General features: G+C 43.0%; 2 protein-coding genes across 2 annotated transcripts in view; both read right to left on the reverse strand.

The window, feature by feature from the left end:
• Positions 1-810: 810 nt before the first annotated feature.
• Positions 811-26071, reverse strand: LOC105389992 (zonadhesin; the record flags this gene model as incomplete). The annotated part of the gene is made up of 38 exons (XM_048621807.1): positions 25617-26071; positions 25124-25309; positions 24599-24793; positions 24103-24297; positions 23381-23566; positions 22868-23047; positions 22270-22458; positions 21690-21878; positions 21154-21372; positions 20143-20313; positions 19640-19828; positions 19171-19350; positions 18780-18992; positions 18318-18536; positions 17731-17937; positions 17226-17393; positions 16766-16948; positions 16142-16441; positions 13400-13627; positions 12906-13088; positions 12221-12400; positions 11712-11906; positions 11065-11301; positions 10362-10562; positions 10042-10221; positions 9660-9851; positions 9433-9543; positions 9087-9266; positions 8691-8885; positions 8392-8598; positions 8104-8301; positions 7570-7767; positions 4546-7281; positions 4268-4471; positions 3912-4112; positions 3346-3537; positions 3036-3134; positions 811-1010 (listed from the first exon to the last, which is right to left on the reverse strand). Coding segments are annotated over exons 1-38 (9957 nt in total), but the record flags the coding sequence as incomplete, so codon positions are not given.
• A 565-nt stretch (positions 26072-26636) lies between these two features.
• Positions 26637-26828, reverse strand: part of LOC105389993 (zonadhesin) — a 30664-nt gene continuing 30472 nt past the window's right edge. Inside the window, exon 24 of the mRNA XM_048621808.1 lies at positions 26637-26815. Coding sequence (XP_048477765.1) covers positions 26637-26815 — 179 coding nt within the window. The remainder of the gene's footprint in view (positions 26816-26828) is intronic.

Below are 26828 nucleotides of genomic sequence, written 5' to 3' on the forward strand. Positions count from 1 at the left end.
GGTGCTACTTCCAGAGCCAGGGCCAGCTGTGCTACTTCCAGAGCCAGGGCTACTTCCAGAGCCAGGGCTACTTCCAGAGCCAGGACTACTTCCAGAGCCAGGGCTACTTCCAGAGCCAGGGCTACTTCCAGAGCCAGGGCTACTTCCAGAGCCAGGGCTACTTCCAGAGCCAGGGCCAGCGGTGCTACTTCCAGAGCCAGGGCTACTTCCAGAGCCAGGGCCAGCGGTGCTACTTCCAGAGCCAGGGCTACTTCCAGAGCCAGGGCCAGCGGTGCTACTTCCAGAGCCAGGGCTACTTCCAGAGCCAGGGCTACTTCCAGAGCCAGGGCCAGCGGTGCTACTTCCAGAGCCAGGGCCAGCGGTGCTACTTCCAGAGCCAGGGCTACTTCCAGAGCCAGGGCCAGCGGTGCTACTTCCAGAGCCAGGGCTACTTCCAGAGCCAGGGCCAGCAGTGCTACTTCCAGAGCCAGGGCCAGCAGTGCTACTTCCAGAGCCAGGGCTACTTCCAGAACCAGGGCTACTTCCAGAGCCAGGGCTACTTCCAGAGCCAGGGCCAGCGGTGCTACTTCCAGAGCCAGGGCCAGCTGTGCTACTTCCAGAGCCAGGGCTACTTCCAGAGCCAGGGCTACTTCCAGAGCCAGGGCTACTTCCAGAGCCAGGGCTACTTCCAGAGCCAGGGCTACTTCCGGAGCCAGGGCTACTTCCAGAGCCAGGGCTACTTCCAGAACCGGGGCTACTTCCAGAGCCAGGGCTACTTCCAGAGCCAGGGCTACTTCCAGAGCCAGGGCTACTTCCAGAGCCTGGGCCAGGGCTACTTCCAGAGCCAGAGCCAGGGCTACTTCCAGAGCCAGGGCTACTTCCAGAGCCAGGGCCAGCGGTGCTACTCCCAGAGCCAGGGCCAGCTGTGCTACTTCCAGAGCCAGGGCTACTTCCAGAGCCAGGGCTACTTCCAGAGCCAGGGCTACTTCCAGAGCCAGGGCTACTTCCAGAGCCAGGGCTACTTCCAGAGCCTGGGCCAGCAGTGCTACTTCCAGAGCCAGGGCTACTTCCAGAGCCAGGGCTACTTCCAGAGCCAGGGCTACTTCCAGAGCCAGAGCCAGGGCTACTTCCAGAGCCCGGGCTACTTCCAGAGCCAGGGCTACTTCCAGAGCCAGGGCTACTTCCAGAGCCAGGGCTACTTCCAGAGCCAGGGCTACTTCCAGAGCCAGGGCTACTTCCAGAGCCAGGGCCATTGGTGCTACTTCCAGAGCCAGGGCTACTTCCAGAGCCTGGGCCAGAGGTGCTACTTCCAGAGCCAGGGCTACTTCCAGAGCCAGGGCTACTTCCAGAGCCAGGGCTACTTCCAGAGCCAGGGCCAGCAGTGCTACTTCCAGAGCCAGGGCTACTTCCAGAGCCAGGGCCAGCAGTGCTACTTCCAGAGCCAGGGCTACTTCCAGAGCCTGGCCCAGCAGTGCTACTTCCAGAGCCAGGGCTACTTCCAGAGCCAGGGCTACTTCCAGAGCCAGGGCTACTTCCAGAGCCAGGGCTACTTCCAGAGCCAGAGCCAGGGCTACTTCCAGAGCCAGGGCTACTTCCAGAGCCAGGGCTACTTCCAGAGCCTGGGCCAGAGGTGCTACTTCCAGAGCCAGGGCCAGCGGTGCTACTCCCAGAGCCAGGGCTACTTCCAGAGCCAGGGCTACTTCCAGAGCCAGGGCTACTTCCAGAGCCAGGGCTACTTCCAGAGCCAGGGCTACTTCCAGAGCCAGGGCTACTTCCAGAGCCAGGGCCAGCGGTGCTACTTCCAGAGCCAGGGCTACTTCCAGAGCCAGGGCTACTTCCAGAGCCAGGGCTACTTCCAGAGCCAGGGCTACTTCCAGAGCCAGGGCTACTTCCAGAGCCAGGGCTACTTCCAGAGCCAGGGCTACTTCCGGAGCCAGGGCTACTTCCAGAGCCAGGGCTACTTCCAGAACCGGGGCTACTTCCAGAGCCAGGGCTACTTCCAGAGCCAGGGCTACTTCCAGAGCCTGGGCCAGGGCTACTTCCAGAGCCAGAGCCAGGGCTACTTCCAGAGCCAGGGCTACTTCCAGAGCCAGGGCCAGCGGTGCTACTCCCAGAGCCAGGGCCAGCTGTGCTACTTCCAGAGCCAGGGCTACTTCCAGAGCCAGGGCTACTTCCAGAGCCAGGGCTACTTCCAGAGCCAGGGCTACTTCCAGAGCCAGGGCTACTTCCAGAGCCAGGGCTACTTCCAGAGCCAGGGCCAGCAGTGCTACTTCCAGAGCCAGGGCTACTTCCAGAGCCAGGGCTACTTCCAGAGCCAGGGCCAGCAGTGCTACTTCCAGAGCCAGGGCTACTTCCAGAGCCTGGGCCAGCAGTGCTACTTCCAGAGCCAGGGCTACTTCCAGAGCCAGGGCTACTTCCAGAGCCAGGGCTACTTCCAGAGCCAGAGCCAGGGCTACTTCCAGAGCCCGGGCTACTTCCAGAGCCAGGGCTACTTCCAGAGCCAGGGCTACTTCCAGAGCCAGGGCTACTTCCAGAGCCAGGGCTACTTCCAGAGCCAGGGCTACTTCCAGAGCCAGGGCTACTTCCAGAGCCAGGGCCATTGGTGCTACTTCCAGAGCCAGGGCTACTTCCAGAGCCTGGGCCAGAGGTGCTACTTCCAGAGCCAGGGCTACTTCCAGAGCCAGGGCTACTTCCAGAGCCAGGGCCAGCAGTGCTACTTCCAGAGCCAGGGCCAGCAGTGCTACTTCCAGAGCCAGGGCTACTTCCAGAGCCTGGCCCAGCAGTGCTACTTCCAGAGCCAGGGCTACTTCCAGAGCCAGGGCTACTTCCAGAGCCAGGGCTACTTCCAGAGCCAGAGCCAGGGCTACTTCCAGAGCCAGGGCTACTTCCAGAGCCAGGGCTACTTCCAGAGCCTGGGCCAGAGGTGCTACTTCCAGAGCCAGGGCCAGCGGTGCTACTCCCAGAGCCAGGGCTACTTCCAGAGCCAGGACTACTTCCAGAGCCAAGGCTACTTCCAGAGCCAGGGCTACTTCCAGAGCCAGGGCTACTTCCAGAGCCAGGGCTACTTCCAGAGCCAGGGCCAGCGGTGCTACTTCCAGAATTAGAAGTTTGCCCATCACTTGAGGTTGAGCCTCCGGGTGTCGAGGATGATGGCGCTAGAAAATAATGAAAAATTGGTTTACGAAAATTTTGCTTGTCATAGTTTGTCGCTTGAGAAAATATTGTTGTATAACATTTAATATTTATACACCCAAGAGCAATGATAAAGTTCCACCTGCCATGGCAGTTCCATATGTCACTGGAACTTTTTCATTTCTCTTGAGTGTAATAAATAAAATCAATTAGGAAATAGGTAGGTATACTAACTACAGTCATCAGCGTCAATGCACGTTCCGTTTGCATCTTTTGAGAATCCATCAATACATATACAGCCAGGCGAATCACAATCGTTAGGGATTGGTTGACACTGCTTTCCACTTAGAACATCGTCGCAAGTTGGGTAGCATTTAGTAAGATTGCATGTCACATACTTTTCATTCGGAGCGCATTGAATTGGAACTAGAATATTAAAATATAAAGAATTATTAAAATCTTTCCCTACTCTTTTCACTGTAAGTACGAATTGATCTAATCACTTTACTGTCATCTCATGTACTAGATTATCTAGCGCACAGCAATACCTCTTTATTTTATTTTATTTTACAAAAATAGACACACCAACAGCACATATGATCATACATTATCAAGACATAATTAAAGGTAAGTATTATTATTCTATCTATGCACCAATTACAGGCGTGCAACAGCATTCAATAGGACTAACGTAAACAGTCATTTAAATTTTAAATAAAATTATTGTTTACATGCAAAATCTAAACTAAAATATACAATATTAAAGCTTGTTGTAGGTTTAAAAGCTACTAAGTACTTACAACAATCATCGGCATCTATGCAATTGCCATCAGGCCCCCTCACCCAGCCGTCAATGCAGACGCAAGCAGGCTGCACGCAATCCTCGTCTATATACGGACAGTCTGGCTGAGTGAGCACATCGTTGCAAGTTTGGTAGCATTTAGTTAGATTACATTTCACGTACTGCTCGTTAGGACCGCAGGTTGGGGTTGGTGGTGGTGCTGAAATATTCAATTATAATTGAATTATCCAAGTGATATCAGCAGGTGCCTGGGTAGACATACGTTCCCTGGCTTGACTAGCTGGTCATTTCATCATGGTCATAAACCATAAACCACCCCTAACATTTGGTACGAAGTTGAGGAAAAGTACTTACTACATTCATCAGCATCAATGCAAGTGCCGTTGTCCGCTCGTACAAAGCCGTCTTTACAAACGCAACCAGGCTCATAACAATAATATGGCACTTCCTCGCATTCGTCTCCAGATATCACATCCTCGCATGTTTGATAGCATCTGGTTAAGGTACATTCTACGAATATTTCGTTAACAGGACAATCTTCAGGTGTAGTCGTGTTTCCTGGAATAAAAAATGTGTAAGAATTGACAAAATCAAGCAAGCAATTTGGGTTTAAAAATAATTTGGCAACTCACCACAATCCGAGGGATTGATACAAGTCCCATTTGGCGATCTGACGAGTCCAGAGTTACAGAAGCATCCGGAGTTACAAGATGATGAACAAAGAAGAGACTCGTTGTAATTAGCACAGGTTTGCTCACACGTTGGTCCACACTCTTTGTATGTTTGGTTTTCTTTGCAAACTGGTTTAGGAGTTGTAGAAGTGTTTGGACGGGATGTAGTAGTTGGACCAGATGGGGTAGTTTGTCCAGAAGATGTCGGGTCTGAAGTATTTGTTGAAGCAGATTGACTGCCAGTAGATCCACCCCCTGATGGTGTTGTTTGTGTAGAATTAGTAGTATTATTACCAGGACTGGTATTTCCAGGGCCAGATGAACTACTTCCTGCTCCTGTTGAGCCACCAGGGCCAGATGGGGTAGTTTGTCCAGAAGTGTTGGTAGAGCCAGATTGACTAGACGTTGCTGAGTTGGTATTTCCACCCCCTGAGACGGTCGTTTGTGACGCATTAGTAGTAGTGTCATTACCGGGAGAGCTTTGACTTGTACTGGACGTGCTTCCGCTGGATGAAGTATTTTGCCCGGGGCTAGTTGAAGAACTTCCAGGTTTTGTAGTTTGTGCAGAGCTACTTGCTGATGGAGTAGTTGACCCAGGGTTATAAGTTGATGATCCTGAAGAACTGGTATTATTTTTAATGGTAGTACCGCCTCCAGGGGCAGTAGAGCCACTTCCAGGTTTTGTAGTGCCACTTCCAGGTTTTGTAGTGCCTCCTCCAGGGGCAGTAGAGCCTGTGCCCGGTTTAGTAGTGCCACTTCCAGGTTTAGTCGTGCCACCTCCGGGGGAAGTAGAGCCACTTCCAGGTTTAGTAGTGCCACTTCCAGGTTCAGTCGTGCCACCTCCGGGTGAAGTAGAGCCACTTCCAGGTTTAGTAGTTCCACCTCCAGGGGCAGTAGAGCCAGTTCCAGGTTTAGTAGTGCCACTTCCAGGTTTTGTAGTGCCACTTCCAGGTTTTGTAGTGCCTCCTCCAGGGGCAGTAGAGCCTGTGCCCGGTTTAGTAGTGCCACTTCCAGGTTTAGTCGTGCCACCTCCGGGGGAAGTAGAGCCACTTCCAGGTTTAGTAGTGCCACTTCCAGGTTTAGTCGTGCCACCTCCGGGTGAAGTAGAGCCACTTCCAGGTTTAGTAGTTCCACCTCCAGGGGCAGTAGAGCCAGTTCCAGGTTTAGTAGTGCCACTTCCAGGTTTAGTAGTGCCTCCAGGGCTACTGTTTCCTCCAGGGCTAGTGGTGCTGCCTCCAGGGCTAGTGGTGCTGCCTCCAGGGCTAGTGGTGCTGCCTCCAGGACCAGAACTGCCTCCAGGGCTACTGTTTCCTCCAGGGCTAGTGGTGCTGCCTCCAGGGCTAGTGGTGCTTCCTCCAGGGCTAGTGGTGCTACCTCCAGGGCTAGTGGTGCTTCCTCCAGGACCAGAACTGCCTCCAGGGCTACTGTTTCCTCCAGGGCTAGTGGTGCTGCCTCCAGGGCTAGTGGTGCTGCCTCCAGGACCAGAACTGCCTCCAGGGCTACTGTTTCCTCCAGGGCTAGTGGTGCTGCCTCCAGGACCAGAACTGCCTCCAGGGCTACTGTTTCCTCCAGGGCTAGTGGTGCTGCCTCCAGGGCTAGTGGTGCTGCCTCCAGGACCAGAACTGCCTCCAGGGCTACTGTTTCCTCCAGGGCTAGTGGTGCTGCCTCCAGGGCTAGTGGTGCTGCCTCCAGGACCAGAACTGCCTCCAGGGCTACTGTTTCCTCCAGGGCTAGTGGTGCTGCCTCCAGGGCTAGTGGTGCTACCTCCAGGGCTAGTGGTGCTGCCTCCAGGACCAGAACTGCCTCCAGGGCTACTGTTTCCTCCAGGGCTAGTGGTGCTGCCTCCAGGGCTAGTGGTGCTGCCTCCAGGACCAGAACTGCCTCCAGGGCTACTGTTTCCTCCAGGGCTAGTGGTGCTGCCTCCAGGGCTAGTGGTGCTGCCTCCAGGACCAGAACTGCCTCCAGGGCTACTGTTTCCTCCAGGGCTAGTGGTGCTGCCTCCAGGGCTAGTGGTGCTGCCTCCAGGACCAGAACTGCCTCCAGGGCTACTGTTTCCTCCAGGGCTAGTGGTGCTGCCTCCAGGGCTAGTGGTGCTGCCTCCAGGACCAGAACTGCCTCCAGGGCTACTGTTTCCTCCAGGGCTAGTGGTGCTGCCTCCAGGGCTAGTGGTGCTGCCTCCAGGACCAGAACTGCCTCCAGGGCTACTGTTTCCTCCAGGGCTAGTGGTGCTGCCTCCAGGGCTAGTGGTGCTGCCTCCAGGACCAGAACTGCCTCCAGGGCTACTGTTTCCTCCAGGGCTAGTGGTGCTGCCTCCAGGGCTAGTGGTGCTACCTCCAGGGCTAGTGGTGCTGCCTCCAGGACCAGAACTGCCTCCAGGGCTACTGTTTCCTCCAGGGCTAGTGGTGCTGCCTCCAGGGCTAGTGGTGCTGCCTCCAGGACCAGAACTGCCTCCAGGGCTACTGTTTCCTCCAGGGCTAGTGGTGCTGCCTCCAGGGCTAGTGGTGCTGCCTCCAGGACCAGAACTGCCTCCAGGGCTACTGTTTCCTCCAGGGCTAGTGGTGCTGCCTCCAGGGCTAGTGGTGCTACCTCCAGGAGCAGTTGTGCTAGTTCCGGAGCTAGTAGAACTACCTCCCGAAGAATTGGTTTGACCAGATGATGTTGACTGGGTTGTGGTTCCTGTTGGTGTTGCGGTTACGACTGAAATTGAAGCAGTTGAATAGGTTATTTAAATACTTTATGTTTTTTTTCAAATATGTATGTCCTGTAAACTCCCAAGTTAGACAAACACCCCAACTATCTGACAGATCCATTCTCCATGATGGCGTAAAATGCAAATTAAACTCTCAATAATACAATACAGGCAACTGTGTTAAACCCAACAAGTAAAATCAAATTACAAATAGGTACAATTTTCGCAAAGTAATTTTTCAGCATCTATTCATACAGGACAAATTGAAAAAATTGACTTTTAATAAATATACTCACCACATTCGTCGGCATCGATGCAGGTTCCGTTTCTAGCTCTGGCATATCCATCTATACAGATGCAGCCAGGGCGATAGCAATCAGAGGCAGCTTCACAATCAGATTCCTGAGTGACATCATCGCATGTTTGGTAGCATTTCGTATCTACACACGTTGTATATTCTTCGTTTGTCGGACATTCCGGTGGAGGGTTGCGAGCTGAGTAAATAAATATAAATATGGTTTAAAATGTAAAAATATTTTCAATAATAACAAAAACAATAGACTCATCTAGGATAGTAAAGGTACCTGGTAGCAGATTTAGAAGAACACAATAATGGTTTGTGTCTTTTTCTGGAAAGCCTAGTTATACAGTGTGTTGTTTTTCGGACCGACAAACTTTAAGGGTGGAGACACAGACATATGGGGGTTTTTTCTCGATGGAATTATTCGTAGAATCCACCCTTAAAGTTTGTCGGGTCCGAAAAACAACACACTGTATGTCCAGCAGTTAAAGACACTGGCTGATTATGCAAAAAAATAAAAAAAGCTTACGGCATTCATCAGCATCAATACAGGATCCATTTCGAGCTCTGGCGTACCCTTCGATACACACACAGCCAGGCCTAAAGCAGCCGGAAGAAGCCTTGCAGTCCGGCTTGTTGATGACGTCATCACAAGTAGCGTAGCATTTGTCCAGTCTACATGTTGTGTATTCCTCGTTGATTGGGCATTCGGGGATAGGCTTTACAGCTGGAAAGAATGAGTTTTTGATAATTATGTATACTTCATGTTTGTAAACTTCTTATAGGTAATTATGTTGGATAGCTAAAATTTACTTACGACAGTCATCCGCATCAATGCAAGTTCCATTGGCAGTTCTCACATAGCCATCAATGCACACGCATGCTGGGCCACCCTTTTCACATAAAGAGTCTATTTCTGGACATTCTGGTTTCCTCTGTACATCCTCGCAAGTTTGGTAACACTTTGTGAGGTTACAAAGTGTATACCGCTCGTTTTGTGGACATATTGGTTGGTTGGGGATAGCTGAAATTCATAGACGTTACGATTTAGTAATAATTTATCAAGAGTAAATAAATTTCTTTGATAATTTGATCGGGATTCCATAATATACTTACGGCAGTCATCAGCATCTATACAAATTCCGTTTTGGTCTTTAACGTAGCCGTCAATACAAATGCATCCTGGTTTGCTACATTCATTTTCAATTGTAGGACATGTTGGTCTGTTATTGACATCATCGCATGTTTGGTAACATTTTATGTCAGTGCAGTCGACAAATGTCTCATTGTTTGCACAAACTCCGGGAGATGCTAAAGAAATAAAACAAATGCTAAATAAATACTTTTTACAAGTTCTGAACATAAAATATAAATACATAAAAAATAATCTGGTTATCTGGAACAAGATTTTAAAAGTTGCTTTCGCGAATGATTGAGTATTTAAAATTGGAAAGAAGTTATTAGAGGAAGAAACTGTTTCAATACATAATAAATAAAAAAAGTAATACGGACCCGTTGATCCATCAGAAGATGGTGACGTAGAAACGGTGGTATTTGTGCTTGAAGAGGAACTATCTGATGAGGTTGGTGAAACTGTGACACTGGAAGTACTTGTTCCATTGTTTGGAGACGTACTTCCACCAGTTGTTGCGTTGTTAGGTCCACCAGACGGTGATGAAGTGTTGCTTGGAGCTGAAACGTTTGAAGTTATATTATTAACCTCTGAGCTCCCGAAAGCGTGATATCGCTCGATACACAATAGATTTTTTGTGTCTGATTTCACGGGATTCAACCGGTAAAAAATCTAGTAAGAAAGTACACTAGGAGAGATAATTTAAAAACAATAAAATAATCTTACGTGTTGGACCACCTGATGACGGTGGATTGCCGGTTGCAGACCTGGTCGTACCGGATGAAGATGAAGTGGATCCTCCAGGAGGGGTGGTTGTAGCAGTATTATTAACTGGACCTTTAAAGACATAGTTTTTTTAAAATAATACCAAGTTTTATTAAAACAGCTTAAAAATAATGAATAACCTGGTACATTTAAATTGAAAGGATGACTTTGATGAATAGAGCTCTTACCAGGCGGACATAAGTCACTAGGAATGCAAAGATCATTAGCAGTGCCATTCCTCAGGTATCCATCGACGCAGTTGCATCCTGGTACGCAGTCGTCACACGGCACATAGGAGGTGTAAAGTGAATCGCAGGTTTGTGGCGGGCACACGAACTTGCAATCACTGTAGACTTCATTTTCTTTACACTGTGTTGGTGCTAAAATTGTAATGATTGTGTTATTAGTTATTTGGTTACAGTTAAATATACGTTTTAAATATTTTAAATTCTGCGATTTTAAGTGTACATTAGACTTCCTACGAGCAAGAAGGAAGGAAATGTTTATCCAGCGGTAAGTTAGACATTCGTTAATTTATGATTTATGATTATAAACATTATTTTAACTTACGGCATTGCTTAGGCGATATACAAGTCCCATTTTCAGCTCGGACCAAATTTTTCTTACAGAAACATCCACTGACACACTGTTTTGTACAAGTTTTCCCCGTCTCGTTGTAATTACTGCAAGTGTCTTCGCAAGCCGTTCCACATTCATTGTACTCTTCAGTCTCATTGCAAATGATTGGAGCTATAAAATAAATAAAAATAATTATGTTTTGGCAAGTTTATTTAAGTAAGTAGTGAAGCATCGTTTATCCTTTTTGTTCAAATCACACAATTTTACGATAATACACTGTAATATACAAGCAAACAGAAGGAATAACTTACGACATTCGGCAGTAGAAATACAGGATCCGTTAGAGGCTCTGACCAAATCACCGATACATACACAGCCAGGTTGATAACAATCAGCACTAGTATTCGTACAAGAGGTTCCGTTTATGAAATCGTTGCAAGTTCTGGGACATTTGTTCAATGTGCACGTTGTGTATTCTTCATCATTTGGACATTCTGGTTCAGGTGGTTTAGCTGGAATTAGAAAATATAAATGAGAATTGTATTTCTAAAGTACCTATTTAGCTTAACATCAAATTAATACAAAAAACTCGATAAGGTGCAGTCATCTATATTCTGGCATAGTTCTCCATTTTATCAGGTGTTACATCCTATCCTAACTATCCTAACTAATATTATAAATGCGAAAGTAACTGTTTCTGTCTGTCTGTCTGTCTGTCTGTCTGTTACTCTTTCACGCCAAAACTACTGAACGGATTTGAATGAAACTTGGTATACATACGGTCTACACCCTGGGAAAGAACATAGGCTACTTTTATCCCGGGATTCCCACGGGAAAACTTTTTATGGCGAAGCGAAGCGCGCGGGAACAGCTAGTTATTACATAATGCGAAAGAGACGCTTAACGCATGGGTCCATCTGACCAGAATACATAGCTATCCAGCTCTTGACCAGCATATGTACTGAATGTCCAGGTTCTATGAAATTATAAAATAAAAACAAAATAAACCCTTACGCGTAGTAGTAGGTAACGGTGGACACTCGCTGGCCAGTATACAGAAGTCGTCAGAGGTCTTGTTCCTCACATACCCACTGCGACAGTTGCAGCCTGGCTCACATTTCTTTTTCCCGACCTCCGGTTCGCAGTAGTAGTTCTTCTGTTGCGACGCTGTGCACGTTTGTGGCGGACATTGTATCTTGCATTCGCTGTAGACTTCGTTCTTACCGCACGGACTTGGCGGTGGTGATGTCTCTATAAAAAAATTACAGGTTATTTTACTTATCATTATAAGAAAAATATGTAATTCATCAGCATTGATGTGTAAACGAGTGCGGTGGTCGCTCAGTCGGGTAAGCACCCGCTTTTCACGCCAGAGATGCGGGTTAGACTCCCGGCGCTGACATGTATACCAATGAGTTCTTTGGAATTTAAGTACAATCTTACGGTGGAGGAAAACATCGATCGCGAGAAAACCTGCATATCTACATTTAGCACATCTGGATATGATGTAAAACCACCAACCCGCAGTGGGCCAGCATGGCGGGAAAGATCCAAGCTAGGAAGGGAGTCTAGACCTTGCGGATACGTACACAGGTTCCATTCGAGATGTACAGGTACTTACATCCCCACAGATATTAACTTGAACACATAATTGAACTTACTTGGACATTTCTCCTCAGGGATGCATATGCCTTTATTATCTCTAAGATGTCCTTTAACGCACCGACATTGAGGAGCGCAGCAGTTCTTAGTGTTGGAACAATCGTAGGACTTTCTGTCTGCAGAGCACTCTTGCGGTGGACAAGTGTTAGGGCATTTGTCGTAGTACTCGTTAGGCCCTTTGCAAATTGGTTTGGCTGGAATAAAAGATATAAAATATATAATAACTTATTGTAAAATGTAACCTTAACTAGCGCAACCAATTGAATAAAGAATAGCGCTTCCACAGTCTCGGCACTGGGTGGATATTGGAAAATAAGTTCTTAAACTTTTAGTATGAATTTAGAATGATTTAGTATGAAGAGGGCGTTAAATATAGCAGTTTTGGGAAAATGCTTTCAAACGGAAGTTATGTTTGTTTTTCATAGATGAGCTTGCGTTTAACCTTAAGGTAACAAAAAAAAACTATTTTTAATATAAAAAAAAATATTATTGAATACTGGAAACATACGGCATTTTTCCGGTGTAACGCAGACACCATTGGCGTCCCGTACGAGGCCTTTCTTACAGAAACACCCTTCTACACACTTGAAGTTGCAGAACTTGCACGTGTTCTCATAGTTCTGGCAGGTCTCCTCACAAGCGGTGCCGCAGGTCTTGTATTCTTCACCACTGCTGCATTGCGGTGGAGCTAGAAATCAAACACAAACCATTTTTTTCTTGACTACCCTCCTGACCCCGAGAGGTATAAATGTATGCATTGTCTGTTTGTCACTTTGTCAAAGAACAAATTGTTTAAGGGATAGGTACTTTATAAAACTTTAAAGGAATAACAGGGATACTCCATAAAACTTTTAATATAGGTATTTTTAATCTATATATTATTTTTTTTTCAATGTCCTACTCATAGCACGCCAGGTGTCAGGAGGCTACATAAAATATTCAAACCGATATTAGTCGTATCTCAATATAGTAGTACTTATTACCTAATTTATCGATTAAACAACGCACAAAAATAATATTTTTATACAGTGGAAATTACACTAAGCACCCAAAGGATGCCTGGAAACGATCTCTTCCAGGCATTCTTTGGGTGCAGGGATGACTTTCTTCATAGATGAGGAAGGCTTAGCTACAAATATTTAACTGAAACTGTGAACATTGTAGTCAACTGGTTGGTTTTTAAATTAACTTACAGCAATTCTCGATAGGCACACATTCGTTGTCATCATTTCTTAGATATCCATCTGAGCAAATGCAGCCTTCTTCACATTTGGTGTGGCAATCAGTCACGTTTGCCCTGAACCGTGTCTTGCAAGTCTTCTGGCAAGGGTTGTAACAGTTTGTGGCCACTTCGTTCTCTCCACATTCGATTATAGCTGAAAAAGGGACATTGAAGATAAGCGTCTATTGTATCACATTGACATATTTTGTATTGTAGATAAGTAGGTACTTGTGTGAATTTCTATACAAAGAATACTGAATGCGAAGCGCCCGTAGCGTACTATGCCGAAAGGTAGACGCTTACAGACAGTGAGTAAATTATTTTTCAAGATGGTTTCATGATAAATAAATCAATGATAGATAAATATAAACAATATATAGTATAGCGGAGTGGTTGCATTTAGCACCCAAGGGTAGTTGAAGGTGTAGTATGTGTTTTTGTGTATAGTATATCCGGTTTACTCACATTCACAACTTTCTTCGTCTTTTTCTTCGTCGTCGGAATATTCATCCTCAGTTTCGTCGCTTCTTTCAGGATCGTATCGTATATTGGACTGGGCCGTATGAATTAAATAGAGTAAACATCCTATTAACACTATTATTCTCATACTGAGAGTGTTGTCCTGCTCAAAGATGAGACAACTATGAATAATGCTGAAAATTTTCTTCACCTTTATTGAAATGGATTTAGGGCCTTTTCGTGAAAATATTGTAAAGTTTAATAGATTCGTGAGGTTGCAATAAATTATTTAGCACGCTTTTTATGGATTTTAATATTTTTTATGCGATTTCCAACCCGACTTCCTGGCTTGGAGATTATGGAATTATCTTCCAGAGTATAGGAAGCTGATGATAAATGGCTACTGCTGATTATGTTTTATTTTAGCATTTCTATTGCATCATACAAATTCATATAAGTAGAACATACCTTGGGTCATTGCGACTTTGGACATGGGTGATTAGATTATTTAGAATCTTTTAATTAGCAGCTACCTCTGAAGGCTTTTAGTATTTTGGTAAAATACAGTCGTGATCATGACTTTTTTGTTGTTACATTTGTTCACATTAATGTTTATCTATAAGATAAGCACTTATACATTAAGATTTATTAGTTTAGTCACCCAAGAATTATTTTATTACCACTTCCTCGTGTAACTTTATGATCAGTATTCGTAAGTAAGTTATAAAAAAGAAAGTACCTACCTAATCATAAGCTTAATTGTTTGTTAAAAATTGAGTTATTAACAGGGTTATAATTATTTTCCAAAGCCGTAGGACAAATTTGTTAAGAATGAGCCCCTTCATCACGGCCTTTCTGCTTACTATACCACTTTTAAAATTTGAACACAATATTTTTAAACTCATGCTAATGATGCGCTGCTTGCTAAATGTGCTTGAATATTGCAGAATTTTCCGTTTTGCAACACCCTGTATTCAGAGAAACTATTCAGTTATTTAACCCATTTATAACTAGTGTAGATAGCACGCTATGCAGGGAAACTCCTATTTTTTATATTCATTTTGAGAATTTAAAACAAATATATAGTGCAAAAGAAACATGCCTCAAATATAAATACTTATCCTAATAATTTCAAAAGAAAACTACTTAAAAATGTGCCTTCAGTCAGAAGGAATACGTATCATAATAACAAAATTTCAAAAAAGCTAATTTTGAACGTAGCTAATATGAAATTTGGTATTTTGATATTCGTTATTATAATACGTAGGTATTATAAAACATAATATGTTCATATTATGTTGTATCATATTATGATACGGATACGAATACGTGTCATATGGATACACCGTACGTATCCTTCAGACGTACTGTAAAACTTAGTCCTGAAAACGGAAGTGGATTCTAACTAATTGTTTCAGGCCGTATTTAATCGATGTTTATATTTATTAGAGGAAAAATCAGCTAAAAATCCATAACCAAACGGTATTTTATTTTTAATATGTATGTAAGTGAAATGCAGTATAGGTTACGAAGCTATGTTTCTATATAAAAATTAAGGACGACCATAGTGTATTAATTTAGACCTTTATTATCAGAAAAATATGAATAAAGATGAACAAAAATGTAGTGTTTATATGTCTATATTTATATGCCTAATAATGTAATCTTTCTGTGACACCGCATAAACAATTTATCTGCCTATCAATCAAAAGATGTAGGAATTAAAATTCTTGTTCCTATCACGATTACTCTTTGCAAGGCTGCTGTAAACTTACAGATCGTTCTGTGAACTCGGGGGTAAAGGTTAATAAAGTTAAAAAACTTAATTATAGTCAGAATAATAATACCTACTTGACCCCATCACTGATTTGACCACAGTCGACATTAAATTATATAAATTACTAGCTGTTCCCGCGCGCTTCGCTTCGCCTTAAGAAGGTTTTCCCGTGGGAATTCCGGGATAAAAATTAGCCTATGTTCTTTCCCAGGGTCTAGACCGTATGTATACCAAATTTCATTCAAATCCGTTCAGTAGTTTTGGCGTGAAAGAGTAACAGACAGACAGACAGACAGACAGACACAGTTACTTTCGCATTTATAATATTAGTTAGGATTTGTACATCAGACCTCAGTACCTACATAGTCTATCTATGCATTAAAATAGTGTACCGTAACTGGCGATTAAATATAATGATTGAAGGATGAACTTGTTAATAAATAAAAGACAAAAAAACAATGTAGGAATGCATTTATTTCATTTTATCTGCGTTTAGTAGTCGTCAATAGAAATCGGAACGTACCTAAGTAGTCAGGAAATGCAAAAACAACAATTGAACACATTATATGAAAACATAAGTAAATAACCGCAGTATTATTATTATGTTAGATGACTTATCTAAATGGCGAACACCGACTAGTATAAGTATAATAAATAAAATGTTGTCGATCGTGCTATAAAAGTTTTAGAGGTTATCGGCGAAGAATTAGCGACTCAATTGACAAAATAAATTGTTATATCAAGTATACAATTACAGTTCTATACGCAACGAAGGAACTTAACTTCAGCTTCAACTAATCATAAATTATAACAAATACATTTCGTGTCACTTATAGGTAACATTAGTACAGCCTGTAGATTGGATACAGTTAAGTAATTCACTTTAGGCAAAACCATTTGAATTGTGTGTTTTTTAATTATGACTAATTTATTTGCTTCTTTGTCGACAAAACCTCTTACAACACTAAATCAATCGCAATTTTCGGTCTTAACACAAACATTGTTCTTGTTCCTCTGGTAGCCTTCGTCACAGTAGCATTGGGGGATGCATTCTTTGGAGAACTTCTTGCAGTCATATCTGGCTCTGTTGGCGAGGCAGGTGTTTGGAGGACAGTTCGGAGGACACGACTCGAAGTGCTCGTTGGGGCCACATTGAGGGGGTGCTGTAAGAAGAAACACATTATTATTATAAAAGTTCAACTTTTGTCTAACAAATAAAATATGTTTACCAACCATGACGTTAGCGTTCCTCATCCTCACCCATCCCTGTATTGTATATTATCCGTCTGGGGTCGTCTTAAGGAGCAACATTGCAGTAGCTCTACCACACTGAGTTTAATAAATTATCCATTTTTGCATAATTTCAACGGTTTAGTAGTTACTAAAGTCGGAAACCTAAACATTAGCCTATTTATAATTGTCCACAGTTTCGGACGTAAGCCTCTCCCAAAAGCCATAGCGATATGTCTACGGTCCAGCTACGCTTGCCTGTTCGTGGTTTGTACTCATGACTTCGTTTAGCCCCACCGGTCATCGGTTCATTCCACTGCCACTTCAGCTTGCAGACTTTACGAACTTCGTCCATTGCTACTTACAGCATTGTTCTACCCGAACGCAAGTGCCGTCGTCATGCTTCAGATATCCATCAGCACACACGCAAGCCGGCTTGCACTGGCGCGTACACACGGGGTGGAGGAACCTGTTGCGACATGTCTTCAGACAGGCGCTGCTGCAGTTTGAGAACACCTGGTTTTCACCGCACTGCGGGAGTTGAGGAGCTGGGAAAACAGTTAGGTTAGGTTATTTTTTCTTCTTCTTTTTGATATCGGTGACAACACAAGTTCGAACACGAGTTCTTTTGTGCACCACATGGGACTTGATGGTTACTTTGATCAATGATGATTAGAATTTACACGCTCTGCTTCACGTTTTAAGGTTTTACTCCGAATGTTCATACGATTTTAAATTTTTTGGGTGGATTTTAACCACAGGCATTTAATGCCCTTATTTAATATTTTTTACTTTTATACTATTGAACTTTATGGATCAGCTTACCACATTGTTTAGGGTCCACACATTCGTCGTTGTCATTCTTGACGTAGCCCAACTGGCATATACATCCTGTATACGACGGAATGCTGTCACCCTGTGGGTTGCTGCAAGTGCTCTGTTTGACATCCGCGTCTCTCACAAACACTTCGTTAGGGCCACATAGAGGGATCGCTGAAACATAAAAAGTTGTGTTTTAATATTTTGTTAAAGTTTTCATAACTAAATGATATCTACTGAAGGAGAAAAGTAGATTGAAGTTAAGTCGAGACTAGGGCTATAAAAATCTACAGCCTCTACACGGGTTCGTTATCGATTTCGATAAACACGTTTAAACAGCGCTTTATTTGTGGTATAGTGACCTTTGTCTACGTAGATAAAAAAACCCATGTAGCAGCAATTCACAGAGTGATAAAAATACGTTTAGTACTTTTTACAGTCAGACCGTTGAAAAAAACTGCCTCTAAACTAGCAGCAGTGAGTAATAAGTGCGACGTTGGATTCTACTCACGTTCCGGCGCCTGACAGTGTCGTTTCCGTATACACGGACTGTCCGGTGCCGTGCCGTTCCTCAGGTACCCCTTCCGGCACTTACAGCCGCCGGAGCAAGCCTGGTCTTCAAGGCAGCTGACCTTAATGAACTTGGATAAGCAGGATTCGGGAGGACAGGACTTCTTGCATTTAGTGTATACTTCGTTGTGACCGCACTGCTGTTGAGCTGTAAAGAAAGAAGTCTACGTCCAGATCAATTAAATATATGTATAGCCGGTTAGAAACTTGACTTGAATCATAAAAAAATTATGGTAATTTTGAGTCGTTTGAAGATTAGAGCCCGTTCCCACTTATCCGATCAGTCTTTTTGCCCTGAAACTGGACTCCGATATATTCGATCAGTCTGTTTTTTTTCGGAAGTTCGATGGTTAGACTCGCCACCGGTTGAAGTCCGATTAGATTAGCTTGATGATAGACATAACATTGCCACTAAACATATACCGCAAGCTCAATAAGCGAAGGGACCTTACCTATGTCCTATACGTTATTAAATCACGAGACCTAACTCTATTCTAACACTAAACTAACATTCAAAATCAAACATACGTGGCGGCGCTACACTCGTATTAGGGCATTCCTTCACAGGTATGCAAGGGGCATTCTCATTGCCGTTTCTCCGGTACCCCTCACGACAGTTGCACCCCGGTTCACACGGGATGTCTGATGCGCACTTGAACTTGGCGTACAACGCGTTGCAGGTTTGAGGCGGGCATTTGATTGTGCAGTTGGTATAGACTTCGTTCCGGCCGCATTTGATTTGTGGTGCTAGGAAATTTGTTGGTAATTAAATTTCTATTTGATCCGCTTTGAGTAGGTGAAGTTCTTGTGAATGAATTGGCAATTAATGATAGATAATCATCATCAAAAGGAACTAAATAAACGGATGCTAATTTTAGGGAAATATTTCTTCTGCTACTTGTAAGCTGGCGTAATCACAGTCAAATTCCTCAATTATTGAGTAACGTTAAAATAGCTGATATAAAATAAGACAACAATAAAATAACATACGTTCTGTTTCTCCTGGTTTCGGACAATCCTTAACTGGTATACAGGGTGCGCTGAAGTTGCCATTCCTCTTGTACCCTTCTTTGCAATTACAGCCGGGTTCACAAGGAATATTCTCTTGGCATCTGAACTGGGCGTATAGTGACAAACAGTTCTGAGGCGGGCACTTAGTGCGGCATTCTGCAAATACTTCGTTCTTGCCGCATTGGATTTGAGCTGAGGATAAATAATAAGAAAAAAATGAAATACGAGTAAGATGTATTAATTAAACACATAATAATTTTGCAGAAATTATTTTATTTTCGGAAAAGGGTATCTTTAATACGTTACTGTGAGCTTTAGGAATAGCTTTATGGTAGGACTTTTGAAATGTACGAATAAGTATAAAACTTACGGCACTTTTCAGATTTGATGCATTTTCCATTTGGACCTCTGACTAAACCGTCCTTGCAAACACACTTCTCCACACACTGGTGATCATTGTTTCTAGGTGGGTTCTTGCAGTTGGCACACGTCAACTCTTCTTTGGGAGCGCATCGGCTGTAGACTTCATCTTTGCCACATTGGGGAGGCGCTGGAATACCAAGACAAATGAATATTTATCTTTAAGTCATACTCGATATGTACAAAAAACACAACAACAAACAAATGAAGACAAAAACACCATAACACAAAATAAACACAATTTTACATGTAATAATTCACTTTCTTCTATCGGACACCCTATAGAATGGTAGACGTCTATCTTTGCTGGTAGCGTCGGACAGTAAGCTCCACACTAGACGAGTAGGTTAAATACAACACACATAACACACACACAACACATTAAAACCAAAGACCCTGAACGTCCTTACTCTACGTACAACATTGTTCGACAGGAACACAAGTGTTATTGTCATGTCTGAAGTTGTTATCTGCGCAAGCGCAGCCGTTGATCTCACAAGACAGAGTACAGGCTACGGGTGGGTTCAGTCTAGTCTTGCAAGAGTTCTCAGTGCAGGGGTTGTAGCAACCCACTGGCTTCTCGTTTACTCCACATATTTTTTCAGGCTCTGAAATATTTAGTAGCTCAGTTAGTGTATTGTGAAGTATCAAGTACCTTTTTAATTACGCTGGCAGTAACGTTGGCCGACGACGACCAAGAGTGAATCTGTACAGATCGTGAAAAGCTCCGTTTTAGTAAGTCGGAAAATAAAATAAAAAATCTTTACCAATGGACATGCCGGATTTTCCAAAATTGCGTCATAAATTAAAAACAAAACCTGTGAGTTATTAGCATGGGAAGGTATTTTCCCAGCCGTGGAAAACTCCAGAGGCTACAATAATAAAAAATACTGAGTGAATTTTCTTCACTGAAGTTACGTACGACATTCTCTCGGCTTGACGCAAAGTCCATCAGAGTTCCTCACAAGTCCTGGCTTGCAGAAGCAGCCGGTCACACATTGGTCCGAGCATTTCTGTGGGTTGCCATAGTTGTCGCAAGTCAGCTCGCATCTTGAGCCACACTCACTGAAAACCTCTTTGTCCGGACAAGTTGCTGAAATTTACAAAAAAACGTAAATGAATGCCCCCCACTTTCGTAGTGGTATATGCTACATAGTTATTAAAGAATTTGCTACGTACCTATAATTATAAATAAATTATATCAAACAAGGATATTATTGTTAGTAGTAGGTAAAACTGATAACTTGAACCGCGATTTTTATACGGTCGTGAAAATCGTGACGTTTCATATACACGTGAAACAATTTTCGCACGAGCGTGTAATCTCAGAAGAAATCGTGATGCCAACAACGTGATTTCATTAGTTATTTAGGTAGGTACTTATTATTGTTTATTTTCATCTGCCTGTATCCAGTTACTACTGCAAATAGAAGTGTAGCCTAATTATCTCCTGGTTTAAACATAAAATTAACAGAATTACTTCTGATTAAGAATTGCTGATGCATTGATCGAATTCCAGGAGTATTTTGAAATATTTTCTTTTCCTGCCAAGTGGCTGTCATTTTATGGATGTATTTATTTATCAAGATTTTCTTACCTTAGCTTGGATTAAAATAGTGAAACATCTTATAAGGTTGCTTTCGGGTACAATAAATCATTTATTTTGTCCACCTAATCATTTGTTATGTCATTATATGCTATGGAAACATAAATGAAACACACAAATTGATATCACAGGTTTTATTTTACTTCCTCATTTTTATGTTGGTCCAATATACGCTATTACTATACTAATTAAATTTAAAACAACATTATCTACTAGTAAATCCAAAATGCTACCTATCTACCGAAAAGGCTGCAAGAAAAACCACGCAAATACATGAATAAACGTCTCTACAACTAATAAAAGGAAAAACAATTCAAGGTTCCTTACGTTTAGGGCAATCTTCCCTCCGTATGCAGGGGTCAGTTGTCGTGCCGTTTCTCAGGAACCCTTCCTTGCAGTTGCACCCGGGTTCCGTGCAGTAGTCCGGAGCGAAGCAGTTGATGGGAGCATACACTGTGCTGCACAGTTGTGGGGGGCAGTGGATCTTACACTTTTCATACACTTCGTTCTGGCCGCAAACTTCTGTTGGTGGATTTGGTGGCTTTGCTGTAAATGGGAAATGGTTTATTTATTTCAGTTTAGTTATCTGCTAATTTAGTTGCATCAGCATTATTGCGGAAGTTGGGTTATATTCTTGGCAAGGCAAATATTTGTTTAAGCGTTCGTCTGGTTAAAATGGTTCATGCTAAAGTTTCCACACTTCGTAGTCTTGAATAAAGCCGAAAGAAGGAAGAGTACTTGACTCCTATCACATTAGAACTAACAGAACACCGGAAGAAAAAAGAGCATTGCATATTCCGCAGGAAAGATTACCCATTAGTACGAGGCGTGAGTTTTGCTTCCTGTTATTTTAATGTACTTACGACAATCCTTTGGTTTGACGCAAGCCAAAGATGTTTTAGAGAGACGAATCAGTCCTTCCTTGCAGAAACATCCATCCACACAATCCTTCACACACACTGCTGTGTTGCGATCGTCATAGTTCTCGCAATTAGTTTCACACGGGGATCCACATTCTTTCCTCACTTCATCAGCATTACACAGCGCTGAATCTAATGAAAACAAAACGTACAATATAGCTGCATCAAAAAGCATGTACCTATCGATCAATCAATGCAGAATTTATGGATAAATTATAATAGAGGATGCCTAGTGCGCGTCCTTGGGAAAATAGATGATTAGCGGGCAAACACGCACCAATGCGCCTCAGACCGCAACTCCAAAAATGCCAGTGCTAGTGTAACCAATATTCATAACATAAACATCACGCCTTGTAGTAATGTGCGTTTATAAGCAAAAAAAGATGCATTGCTTCACACGGCACGCTGGCAAGACTTGCTCAAGGACAAAAAAAATCTGCCTTTGAACAATTAAGTATGTGTCCTAGATTTCTTTAACCTTTTTGCGAATCTGGGTAGTTTTGTTGCTGATAAGCAAACTTACAGCACTCATCCTCGGGCACACAGACGTTGTTGTCATTCTTCAAGAACCCCTCTTTACACTTGCACCCCGGCTTGCAGTCTGCAGAGCACAGTTGCTGGTCTGACTTGGACCTGGTCTTGCATGTCGGGAGGCAGTCGTTGTCGCAGTCAGTCGGCTCTTCGTTGGCCGCACAGGTAGGTGGTGATATAGCTGGTGAGTAGAGATTTTGGAGTTGAAATACACTGGTTAGGTAAGTCAGGAATTTGGGAAGGATGTCGTAAGTTGTCATGTTGCTATGGTGTCTTTGATTTGTCTAATGGATCTAGATCTACAAGTCGATTACTGATAATATTCCATCCAGTAAGATTGAAAATAAATTGAAATGGCTTTGCGCCGGACATATTCGTATATTATACCAGAGAACTTATAATACGTTCTTGAAGTGTAGACAAAAAAATGATTTTGTAGCATGGGATGGCTAGCACCACGCTGGACCGACTATTTTAGACAGTGTGTTGATGAGAAAAGTTGAGAAAATTGTAGTTTTTCACCTTCAGGAAAAAGATGACCATCAGTGCCCAATTATGGGCTTAATGCTGATGATAAAATAAACACTCACAGCAGTCTTCAGGTAGCACACACGAGCCATCCTGATCCCGGATCAGGCCAGGCTTGCAGGAGCATTCCTCCACACACAGGGTGATGCACACCTCGGGAGGGTTGTTCCGGTTCGCGCAAGTAATGGGACACGCTGTAGCGCAGTTGTTGTACACCTCGTCTTCCTTGCATTTTGGTGGTGCTGGTAAAAGGTAAAAAATATATACAGGGTGTCCAAAAAGTCAACGTCGTACCTTGGATGACGGATAGGCCAGTTCAGGAGTGACCAGAATATCGGAACATGACCTCACTAACAAGTCGATAGTTTTCGAGATATTGTCAATTTTATAAAGTTGCTGAAAATCGACACGCCGAAACAGCTTTTTGAGTGCCACCACTCAAAAAGGCACAGGTAGAAAATTTGATATTGTAAGATTTTTTTATGTACTTACTCACTCTGTATAGTCCTGGGTAGAGAACTATCAGGAATAAATGATAACAAAATGAAATGCTAACAAAACCCATCATCACTTACAGCATTCTAAAGGCGTAACACAAGATCCATTGCTATGCCTGTAGTAATCATCTTGACACGTGCATTTATCGTGTTCGCAGCGGTAGTCACAATCCTTCTTGGTCTGAAGCCGGGTGGTGCAAGAGTTCTCCCGGCAGGCGTTGTAGCAATCTGCTGGTCTTTCGTGACTTGGACATGTGTTGGGTGCTGCAATATAGTGATAACATTAGTGATATACGTTTGTAATTATTATCTGTTCAAGGGTGTCTGTTTATACTTATCGGGACTGGATCAATAAAACACAAAATGTTTGTTATTTTTCCAAATTTATTTTATCACCTTCAAAGTATGCTCTTTCAGAAACGATATACTTACGCCAACGAATTCTTCGAAGCATTTTTTAAAATGATTCGCTGTATCCAGTGTTGTGTTTAGTACTCGCGGCGATTTTTCCTTGTTGTCTTCTATCGATTGTTAGTCAAAGTCATGTTTACTGTTTTCTTTGACTATCGTGGTGTTGTGCACTCAGAATTCTTGCCAAAAAGTCCGACGGTAAGTAAAGAATATTATTTGCGGGTTATGTGGAATTTAATAGAGCAAATTCGGCGATACGGCTCGCAACCTATCACGTAAGTACTAAATAATGTACAACGAAAAGCGGGTGGCTCGCTTGTGAGTCACCTCGGCTATCCCTTCGCGAATTACAGTCGTGAGCATAATAATTTTTCAAAAACTCTACTTACGGCATTGACTTTCAGGGACACAAACGCCTTCTTTATTCCAATACGATCCTGGTTTACAAAGACAGCCCGGCTTGAAGCAATCTTCACTGATGGAGGGACATGCGCGGTTCATGAATAAGTGGTTGCAGGTCGTGTAACATCTCTCGTCAATGCATTTTGAGTATACTTGGTCGGCGGGGCAGTTTATTTTGACTCCTGGAAACAAGTGTTTAATTTCATAAATAAGTTTAAATTGGTTACATACCTAAAGTGTGCAGGTAACATAGGATAATATATTAAAATTCCGTATTTATACATTTTATAAAGCATCGATGAAATCTTGACCTGACGAAATGTGTTCATTCGATTTTGTAAACGTCAATTATTGGAGTTTCGATCTTACATCAAGTTGCTCGGACCGGTCGGTCCTCCAAAGTTAGGGTGTCATCATTGTTTGTCGTGTTCTTGCCGCTTGTCTTATATAAATATACAAAATAAAGTTGCAAAAACCACTTACCGCATTGCTCCTCAGTAACGCAAACTCCTGAGCTGTTCCTGTACCACCCTTCCTTGCAGAGACACCCAGGGTTGTAGCAGTCAGCCGAGAGAGACGGGCAGGGGCGCGAGGTGTAGAGCTGGTTGCAGTCAGTGTAGCATCGCTCGTCTTTGCATTTGTAGTACACTTCGTTGGCTGGACAGATTACTGGGGCAGCTGGAATACAAAGATAGGTATTTAAGTTGATTGCAAATATTCAGCCCACTGGACCAACACCACCAACAACATAAGACACTAGTCAGGGAAGAGGCTGGCTGGATGAGGAAGGCCAATAACGGTTTAAAGCGTTTTTGGGAGATGCCTTTGTCCAAAAGCAGACGATTAACGTAGACATTTTTAATACGACACAATATTAATGTGATTGTCTATATAATATCTATTTTATTGAAAATTATCGTAATATTTATAATCGTATTATTGCTATAGTGCTTATAAGATTTACGTAACAAGGATTTAATTAGATTTGTAAAATAAAATTATACTCACGACAATTTTCTGGCTTCACGCATGATCCATCCGGTGCTCTGACGAACCCTTTGTAACAGAAGCATTTGTCGACACACTGTTGAGTGCAGACCTCTGGCGGATTCTTGTAGTTTTCACAAGTCAACTCACAGGCCGTGCCACAGTTGCTGTAGTACTCTGTGTCTTGGTATTTACAGTCGGGTGTTGCTGAAACATTATTATTTATTTTATATGGTTTCTTTTACATACAATCAATTACAAACCCATGAAATTTAAATTTATTTTAATTATGAACAAAATATAGATACAGCAGATTGATGCAAAATGTTGTACTTGCTGACGGAGACGCTTAGCAAATTTGTCTCAACTATTTGTCAAAAGCACTAGATATTCATCAGATGTTAATAGTAGACTAAGATAGAAATAATGATGTCCTCGTCAACTTTAAAGACTCTTTATCCGACTGAGTTAATTTGATTTACTGAGCAAAAAAATAAATAATGGAGGTACTTACAGCATTCATAAACGGGTACGCAAGTACCATTGTCATGTCTCAATCGTCCCTCAGGGCAGTCACATCCCTTTCTGCACTCTTGCGTACAGAATCTGTCATTGTATATCCTAGTTTTACAAGTCGCTCGACACGCGTTGTAACAATCAGTGGCCACTTCACCGGCACTACACACTGGCGCCACAGCTGCAACAATTTCACTATTCACTAATAGAAAACTAACAATTAAACTAAATAAACCCAGCGAACTGGACTGTTTCTCTGAGAGGTCCATAGTGTTGTGATTAAAACTTTACATTTCGTATATAAACAAGACCGATCGTCATAATATATCAGCGGGTTTTGCCATAGTTTCCTGTTCATTTTCCTTGTATGTTTTTTTAATGCTATTTTGTTAATCGCTTGATTTACCAGTCTGCTGTTTATTGACCTACTCTAGCGAATAATTTGTTGTTCGCAAAACCAACTTTTGACTCCAAATTTTGGTTTACAACTTCATGTTTGTATAACTACATAAATACTTACCCGTTCTTAGATTATTATCTCCACGGTATGAACTTTATTATGAACTCTGCACTATCTACAGTTAACGATAGAGATAAGAAACATGTTTGCTACATACGACACTCTTACTACATATCCCGGAATCCCCACCGGAAATCACTTTTTATTTCAATCACAGCTCGCGAATAAAGATCAATTATTGGAACCTCGTCAAACTGATCCCAAAATGACGTCATCATGACGTCGACACACGTATCGTATACTAAATGATTCACTACGCTAATAAAATACAACCGGTCGTATTAGAAATTTTAATTAAAAACAATATAGACATGGTTATCGGTTCCTTTGTATTGGCCTGGAGCGTTACTCTATACTGACAAAAAACGAACGAACGAGAGCTGTTGTGAAATCGCCATATTACACAATACAAGATAGAGTCTTGGCTCGCGCAGAAGCGCTCCGTAATTTAGTTTTTCGCCATATAGAGTGACCCCCCTGTTACATCACAGATAATAATTACGAACACTCACGACAGTCCTCTTTCTTCACGCATTGACCTTGACCATCGGGGATGAACCCTTCATTACAAGCGCAGCCGGTCACCGTGTCACAAACCACGACTTCAGAGTTGCAACTCGCTTGGCAGATAGTCTTGCTCTGTACGTAACTCTGGTTGTCGCCGCAAACCGGTTCCCCTGTAGATTAGAC

Source organism: Plutella xylostella, chromosome 6 (genome assembly GCF_932276165.1).
Source record: "Plutella xylostella chromosome 6, ilPluXylo3.1, whole genome shotgun sequence".
NCBI lineage: Eukaryota > Metazoa > Arthropoda > Insecta > Lepidoptera > Plutellidae > Plutella > Plutella xylostella.